We start from the raw sequence: 9,377 nt of genomic DNA on the forward strand, positions 1-9,377 counted from the left end.
TCCTATTAGAGGCTGAGATACTGCGGGTGTTCTGTGCCTGTCAGCATGGAGAGAATGACACCACGAATGTCACTGCAGGACAACATCAAACCACCGAGATTCATCAAAACCGATGTGGAAATAAATTATTTATAACCTTCAACTAGCTCCATTAAATGTAGGAAGTTTCACAGAAGTACAGTCATCAACACTGTGCTTGAGCTACAGGGAGCAAACGAGGGCAAAGAAAGAATTAGATTATGCGGGAAGAGACTTGCAGCATCTTTTAATGAATTTACAATCCTCCTCAGAGGAACACTGTTTATTTATTCCCTGATATATATATATGACCATATGATTAATTCATCTGCCAGCTTGATAAAACTGCACATATATTAGGATTCAGTGATGGGGAATAATAGGATTAGCACAGCAGCACTTTCAGCTTTTGTGATTTTATCACAGGTCACGCTATAGAAAAGATTTCCTTCAGAACCTAACACTTGGAGGCACGTGATTAGAGGTGAATCTCAGTGTTCATTAGTAACATCTAGCCTTAACGACTAGGACCAGAACTTGGAAAATGTGAACTTTAATGGCTCAAAACACCAAGCCCACTAAAAAAAATTTTTTTTAAAGAAAAAACAACATGTACTGTTTTAAAATGCAAATATCATGGCTTTGGCGATGCAATGCAAGAATTGGAAAAATCACTGCATGGTAACAGATTTTGAGAGCATTGCTCCTGACTGTCCTCCCAACCACATGAAAACTCTACAGTTTTGACATCATCTAACTGAGTTAAATGGGTTAGCGGGGGTGTGCGTTCCTGGGGTGTGACAATCCACCTGCTTTGCAGTAGAAATTCAGCAGAACTAGATTAGATCTGTCCGCAGTGACTTTCTGTGGTTCTCCCTGTGTGATCAGAAGTCTGGGCAAAACCTTCTGCAGTTCACCATGGCAGAAAACACATAACTGGGCACAGCTGCAAGTTTTAGCAACACAAATGGTGTATAAATACAGCGTTAGTATGGAAGGAGGAATGTGACTGTAGCTGCTCACATCTGGAAAAACTAATTCATCACTGAAAACATATCCAGAGTTGACTGGTTTATTTCAAAAAACTATGGAGTCATAGCTTTATAAAGGGCAGTATAAAACCTAAATATCTTATCAATTATGAGCAGTGAGTTAAATTCTACAAATAATTGCCATGGTAAACTCATCACTTGGACTCTTCCAATAGAGTCTTTTACATCAGATACTAATTAATTTCTAATTGATCTTTCCAAGAACAACTGTTCAGTGTGACCATAAAGTTCAATGCCCTACCTTCAACATTTCCAACTCTTCAAGCAGAAAATAGCAGGACTTTAGCTAATAGGGCTGAAGACTGGTTTTGTTTATCACCAAACTCCTTAAACAAGGACAACATCGCAACACTCAGAGCGCTACTTAATCTCATGCATTTTACAATCCTACTATAGCTGTTATGCAGTAACCTGGTAAAGACGCTTAAATATCTTTAGCCGGCTTGGCTGCATAGTTAGCAGGGCGTGCAAACAAGGTTCATTTACGGACAGTTCTTTGGCTGTCACACTGGCAATGTCTGTAACAACACACAGGATGGCCCAAAGAGCTGGATCAGGGCAGTGAAACCGTCTGGAACTAAGGACACCACATCCAACTGTATATATTATGACAGGAGGTGCTATTTTGGACTATCTTTAGTCTGATCCCAAGTACCGAACCTCCATTAGCACCTGGAACAAATTAGATGTATTTCTGTAGTGAATATTGCAGTTTAGTTTCATCTAAAAGGCACACGTGGAAAATGGAGAAGCTAATGAGATTTGCTCTGAAAGCTCAACCCCAATCCTAAATAGAACATTCATATAAATGCAGCGTTGTGTTGTAATCGTTTGACTGAAACAGTATTGTATTTCGAGTAACAGTGACTGTGCATAAAGAGCTAGAAAACTAATTACTTTTCATTAGAGCAAAATATTCAATTCAGCAAAGCAAGCAAGGCAGAGGGGGGCACAGCTGCCTCCATTTTACCAAGCCCAGTACTTCCCATGAAGGTGCCAACATTGCATTCAGCTCATGAAACGCACGACAGAAACGCTGACTGCTCTCGGGATGACTGGGTTCCCCGGTGCACGGTCAGAGCCAATTAACTGAACCGGGAGCGCAGGGCACTGCCTAGGCACTACCTTGTTATGGGAAATACTGCCTCGACGGTGGTCTTTTAATGCTTTCAGAGATTCTCTCTCTAGAAGCTTCCTCATGTGCACCCTGTCACTGCTACAACTTAGCATAAATGGTATTAATATTTTCCCAAGGACAGTTGAATCCAAATTGTCTATGAATATTTATTTTCATTAACAGACTCAAGACCCTAAGAGGTCAGTAAAACACAAACATGTGATTAGCTATCTGATTTAGACAGATCGCTTAATACACACATTTTGTATGCCTGCTACATTTTTATCTTGGAGGCTCCAGAAAATGTAATATCCTAAAAGAATATAATATTTCAGTCTTTCAGACAATTATTTTGAATTGATAAATTATATCTAAAGGCTGATTCAGTGTATTTTGTTGTTAACTCAACATTATGTTTGTTAACAATAACTTGAATGACACCTAGTGGAAAGATAAGCAATAGCTGATGATTGCACAGCAACTACGTACAGTTTTGAATACTAAAACCAGCAAGGAGGGAGATTCTTTATGAAAATGGGTAGGAGGAGAAAGAATTATTTGATAAAATGGGTGGAGTACAACTTAGGAGAAGAATTTCCTAAATGACAAGAGTTTATCTGCCTGTGTAATAATCTTCTGAGGAAATGGGATATTTGATTTGACAGAGGCAAAATTAAATCAGGTAAAACCACAATCAAGGTGCAGCAGGAAACAATACAATAAGCAGGATATGGACAGGATGAAAATCAGAGTCCTCCTATGTATAAATACTTTATTAGGCTAGTTCTCTATGGTGCAGTAGATAATAGGAATATTTTTAATAATTTGGCCCTGGGGGACAGTAACTCCTGATGTGAAAGAAACCACAGATTTTCTTTAATTCATTTCTGCAGGCAATATTCCTTGATGCATGAATGACTTTCATGATCGATACCTTTTTTTTCCCTTCTTTTTGCTTATTCACTTATTTGTATAATTCATGAATTACCAGTGACTCATATTCAATTATAAAGAAATATTTTGGTTAGTCTGTTCTCACCAACCTATTTGAAAATATGCAAGAACAGATTTAATCAAGGCAATAACTTAAATGAGAGCACTTTTGCCACCTATTGACTATGTGATGTGGCAAGTTTTTTCAGCATTGGAAATAGAAATAGTGCTCGAGAAGGGCTTCTGTCTTTCTAGGTCAAGAACGGGTCATTGACAGCAATAAAGGACTACAGTTCCTTAAAACCATCTATAAAAAATAATGGCATATTCTGCCTGAATTTCCTCTTTACAGGTCATGTGTTTGATCTGCACATTTATCTTTAACTTGCAGCTTTTATTCTTAACTGCAAGGAAACTAGTAATCTCCCTGCAACTCTCTTTTCTCCCTATATAAGCAATCAGCAGCAGCACCCACCTAACTGACTGAAGAAGTCAAAGCCTCAAAAGAAAACTAATCCAGAGAAAAGTGCTTTTAGAGAGTAAGGTAGCTAGAGAGGTTTTGTTTAGGAATCAAGAGTGTTCAGAAATACCTCTCTGCTGAGGAGCCGGACAGAGCCTCTCCCATTCACAAAAAGTTCAAACAGATTCACTCTGTGGCAAATATATTTTCAGACTATAACAAGATTATAGCAGATTATAACTTCCTTTTTTTTTTTTTTTTTTTTTTTCAAATTGGCTCTTAATAAATCCTCTTAAATGAAGAATCCTCATTTGGCCTACAAAAAGCTATAGCCCTAAAATCATAAATGCAAATGTCTCAAATTCTAAGCTTTGTTTCTGCCAGATACTCCCCGCACACATTCACCTCTACACAGAGCTGAAGAAACTGGCCCACAGTTCTCATCACAAGTAACAGATTTGGGGACTCAGCCTGAGCAGCTGCTTCTCCAACCACGTGTGACGCAGCAGCCAGAGGAACACAAGGACTACCTTTGTGCGGATTATCCATAGCACAGAATTTGAGTATGGATTCCAGAGGATTCCAAAATATTTTGTTTCTGTTTCAATGCAAAAAGATGCAGCATTTGATTTCACCATATAACAGGACATTTTTTATTCTGTGTGGCAGCATTCCTTAAGACATATGGTATAGATTGCATGATACAGGAAACAGGCACGAGAGAAGACATTTATGAAATTTATTGTCTAGTGATGTACTTTCAGAAAAAAAAAAAAAGAAATAATCCCTAAAACAGAAAGATCTTCCCATTATCAGCAGTCCACTCACAGGTCTGGCTATTGAACATCTGCCAGGCAGACGGACCATTCATTTCAATAAGGGAGGAATCACTTTCCCCATCTTATAGAAAAGATCAAAATTCAAACAGGGTTTGAAGTATTTTTGTCTTCTCCCCTCAGCACTGTCTAAATTACTTTTTAAAATGCTAAAGAGCAGAGATACACATTAAGTCATTTTTTTAAGGAAGATCCTAACAAACTTCAGGCTAGTGGTAACTGATAAGACTTAATGAAGAAAAGTACTTTAAATATAAGTAAGAATTAAACAGTAAGAATTACTATTAGAAAAATTTTAAATGTCAGAAATTTCCCTTCCCCCCAAGAACAGCATGTTATAAAGAAACAGCTCAGAAGCACATCTGCAACATCTGAAACTCACCTGGGTTTCATTTCCACATGCAGAACACAGCTCAGAGCCTGTCCCCAAAACAACACACTAAACAAGAACTGGTCTGGGTTTCCAGGCAACACACTGGTTTCCCAAAAGTCAACTGCTATCTTAATTGTACAGTGTTCATATTTGGTAGCTAAAGGAAAGGAAAACTCTCAGGTCACTCTCAGCCTCTTCGCATAAGATAGGTTCTCTAAACCCCTGATCATCACAGAAACCTTCCTTTCACTGGTTGGCTTAATCTTTCTGAACATGGGTGACCAGAATTACATACTGTGTTTTGGGTGACTTTTCACCACTATTTCAATGAAATGGTATTAGTATTTCTCTATCCCTTAATGATTTCATCTGACTAATATAAGTTGATCTCATCTGATTAAAATAAGTTATTTCAATGCTACGGTGTGTTTTTACAAATTTTACTTCATCACTGGAAAGGCAGATATCAAAACACCTGGCTTTGACTGAAACAGAACTCCAATTTCATGGGCTAACTTTAGCTCCCTTGTATCTTGCTTGCTCTTGCATGCGTGAGCAGCAGAAGCTCAAACTAGCTTTTATATCTGTAGATTATTACAGCTGAGGAAAAAACCACTAGATTTCAGATGAGTCATTTTAGGTTTTCCAGACATTGTCAGGTTTAATGGGAAAAATACATTATCAATAAAAAAAATTCAAAAGCATTTCCTCTTGTCTGCAGAAAATACAAAAATGCCCCAAGCGCTATATGCTGTGACACGTGTCAACCATTACATAGCATCTTCCAATGGGAACGGTTTCCTATTATGGACAGGAAAAAGCTCATCATCTTTAACATGTTTCCTTACTGACTCTTTAAAAAGTCAGCTCCAGTTGCTATATGTTCTCCAACACTATACCAAGCAGAGGGAAAGGAATCAAGAGGGAATAAATAAGGGTAAGTGTCAGTCTGGCATCTCACCAACTGTTCCTTTCTATATTTTTTCTATATTATTTCTATTTGATTCAGAATTCCTTGCTGTTTATATATTAAATCAGAAGAGATCGTCTTTTGTATAGATTGTGCTTAACTTCTTTTTAGTCAGACATAGTCTATCCTTTTAAGATGTCTAGTTTGAAAAAAAAGATCTAGAAATTTCTTGAAAAATAACAGATGAGTATCTAGATTCACACCAAAGATACTCAAACTGTTTGCTAACAAAGACATAGGAGATTGTTAAGATTAATATTTCAGCTTCTCTGTGATGAAGTTTATAGTTTTACGTAGCATTAATCCAATTTAAAATACAGGATTAATTAATTAATTCATGTAGTATTTAGGTCAGGAATATAAAGCTGTCTAACTTTATTTTGAAAAGCTAATTACATAATCCTTGTAAGTAAACTGAGGTAAATTAATTTAACACAAAACAAATCCATTTTCAAAAAAAATTTTAGTCTTTATTAAATGAAACTTCCTAGAGAAAAAAAATAGTCTCAGCTTATTTTAAGTGGAAAACCTTTTCTTTTTTGAGTTCTAAAATATCTCTACACTTGAAAACATTATTTTGAAGAAATTTTTTTCCAAATTCTATTTTGCATTGCTATAATTTAAGCTCCTTATTGCCTTAGATGCAAAAACCTCTTTTGCTCTGTATTTGTTGTTGTTAATAAGTTTGTTCTACCTGCTTGCTATTTGTCAGACTTCGTCCAGTCCAATTTTAAAATCATACTCAATGTTCTTCTCATGCTTGTCTGCATACACAACTGTTTTCACCTTCTTCGGTTAAAAAGGAATTTTCTTTAAGTGTATGCTGTATAAAAACCCAACACTTTTTACAGTATGTACCATTGTCCAAGTTGTATCCGAGGCAATATACAGTCAGATATTTTTGCTTCAATACTTACTTATTGCAAATGAATTGGATCTAAAAAAAGAAGAAGATATATTTTATTTACGGGATGTATTAAAATCATAAAGAAAGATGGTTTCAAGATCGGAAATTCCCCAACCTGTGTAGGGAGTTTGTATTTCAAATTCCAATCTGGTCCCAAGGCTAGCTATGTATTTTTAAATGCAGAGAAGTAGTAGGAAATACAGGAAGGGAATAGCTTTAGAGGTTTTTAACTGCCAAGTAGAAGGGACTAAAATGGAAGTCTAGTGGGATCCACTCTATAGAAGTGGGAAATAATAGCAAAAGGGATAATTACCTGCTGGCCCAAAGCATGGTAAAGACAAGAAGTACCAGAGATGCAAAATTTCTAATTCTCTATCTTAGACTATATGTTCTCAGAGATGCATGAATCTACAAAGTGGCAAAAAAGAACTTTTTGCCACATAAAAATATGTACTTCCCAGTTAGAATCTTCATACTCTCAGAAAGAAGATTTTTAGAAATTTACAATTATTCAACCTCTTAAGGTCAATTTTGAAAACCGACTTCATCCCACAATTTTAACACTAGACCTATGAAGATATAGAAACGAAATCAAAATCTTTGCCTAAAACTAACCTAGTTTTTACCATCATCTCCTGGTGACATTCTGTTCCATAACTTTGAACAATATATTTCATACAATTATGAAGGAAAAGCAATGAACAAGAGACAAAATTGAAGCACTGTGCTCTCTCTCAGTTGCATTTATGCTACTTCATGTCAGGAAGAATGGCTCTATGGGAAATACAGAAGGCTAAAATCTTCTTCCAAAAACCTAAACCTCACCACTTATCCTGAGTAAGAAACAGCTATGTTCTAGTTCTGCATTTAGACACATGCTAATGAACCATACTTATCAGATTATTATTCTTATTCTCTGGGTAGCTGAAGCATGAACAAGACAGAGTTCATCACTGTTACAGGATTTGCCATATCGTTGCTGTTCCACACGACCCAAACTGAAGTCTGTCCTCCCTCCTGCAGTTGTAAGCCACTGGGAGAAATGAAGGGTTTGCATATAGACTGCAGCTCGAGGAAGCTGACGGAAGTGCCTGCCTTGCCCGTTAACACCAAGAGGCTTTATCTACAGAATAACAGCCTGACCTCGGTTCCTCCCGGTGCCCTGGACAGCTTGCGCAGCCTGGAGGAAGTGAAAATATTTGACAATCCGTGGAACTGTGACTGTCATATTCTGTATCTAAAACTCTGGTTAGAAGACATCTCTGCACACTCACTTGAAAACATCAGATGCGCAAAGCCAGGTCCCGTGAGGATGAAGCCCTTGAGGCAGCTGACTGGGAACGAGCTGGGGATTTGTAAGAGGCTTCTCCCAATCAAGTGTCTTGAGTTCTTCTGGCGAGACCTCATTTTAATTGCTGGAGCAATAATTACACTTATTTTAGTAGCATGGGCTCTGAAATTCTCAAAAAAGCTGGTCTGCCAAATAAACCTACACCTATATGACTCTAGGGGCCGACTGCTGGGGAGGCATACCTCCAAAAACCACAAGATACTATGAGCTGTTCACTAGCTTGAACAGAAACATCAAGCTATTCTATCACAAAAATGCACATGCAGTGGCAACTCTAGTTTTCATTGTGAACATGCTACAAACAGATCCAAGGGCTCAAAGTCTGGGTCCTCAGATAGGCAAGTTTGTTTTAATTTCCTTTCAAAAATAAGCTTGGTGATGTATCAACAGGCAAGTTTCATTCTGCTGCCATCTACTCATATGAAAAGCAGTTTCTAAATTTTTTAAAATCATTTAACTTAGCATTTTTCCACTGAATTCTCAGCTCTTAGAGCAAGATCTACATCCCCAAATCCTACACTTTTTAATACATGGAGATTGAGATGAACGCCAATTGTACTATTTTAGCAACTCCTCTCCCATTCAGAAGCTGTGTGTCTGCAACCCGTTACCCCCTCACAGTGTCCCAATGGGCTTGGTAGGACCATTCGTGTGTGCAAATAAATTCAACCATCTCTTCTTCAGGTTCAGGAATTTCCTGCCAGAAAACCCACTATGATTATATAGGCCAGACACTGACTGTATCCCTTATTGAAGACATTTGAAGACAGACTGGTAATGAGAATATAATCAGTAAAAATAGTTTTAAATAGTCCTCCTAGAGAGCGAACAACAAAAAAGCTTTCTATGTGTAATTGAAATAATGGATGCTTATTGAACATTCATACTCACCTAGGTTTGATCTCTTTCACTTTTCTACACATTTCTGATTAAAATCCGAAGAAATTTCCAGAGTTTGTCTTCCAGTATTATTACTGTCATTTGATACGTTGGATTTTATGCAACAGCTTTGAAGAGGATGTACTCTCTGCACTTCTCTTCTTGTGCCCCCCATCCTCAGAGAGAAATTGCTGTGGTGACTCAAGCATACAGTTTTCTCCCTAACCTGATAATTCACAAGACTCCAAGAACAGCAATTCATGCTGTGACCCCATCTGGTCTGGTGACGTTAGGCTAGTTAGATGGGAGATCTCTGAAGGTCTTCTACAACTAATACTACTGTTGGCAGTCCAATTTAAGACTCATTTTGCAAATGCTCCTCCTAGCCCCGAACTTGAGCTAGGTATTAAAGGTTACCTGCTGAAGAAGCTAAAGACTGCTTGGCTCTTTACCTAGCACCTTGTCACGAGTGGGGTTCCTT

General features: G+C 37.6%; 1 protein-coding gene across 1 annotated transcript; it reads left to right on the forward strand.

The window, feature by feature from the left end:
• Positions 1–5,687: 5,687 nt before the first annotated feature.
• Positions 5,688–8,224, forward strand: GP9 (glycoprotein IX (platelet)). Its single transcript, XM_009889953.1, has 2 exons — positions 5,688–5,726; positions 7,591–8,224. Exon 2 carries the CDS (start codon positions 7,598–7,600, stop codon positions 8,222–8,224), a length of 627 nt encoding a protein of 208 aa, XP_009888255.1. The 5' UTR covers positions 5,688–5,726; positions 7,591–7,597.
• Positions 8,225–9,377: the final 1,153 nt, after the last annotated feature.

This window comes from Charadrius vociferus, unplaced genomic scaffold (genome assembly GCF_000708025.1).
Source record: "Charadrius vociferus isolate BGI_N301 unplaced genomic scaffold, ASM70802v2 scaffold67, whole genome shotgun sequence".
In the NCBI taxonomy this organism is placed as follows: Eukaryota; Metazoa; Chordata; class Aves; order Charadriiformes; family Charadriidae; genus Charadrius; species Charadrius vociferus.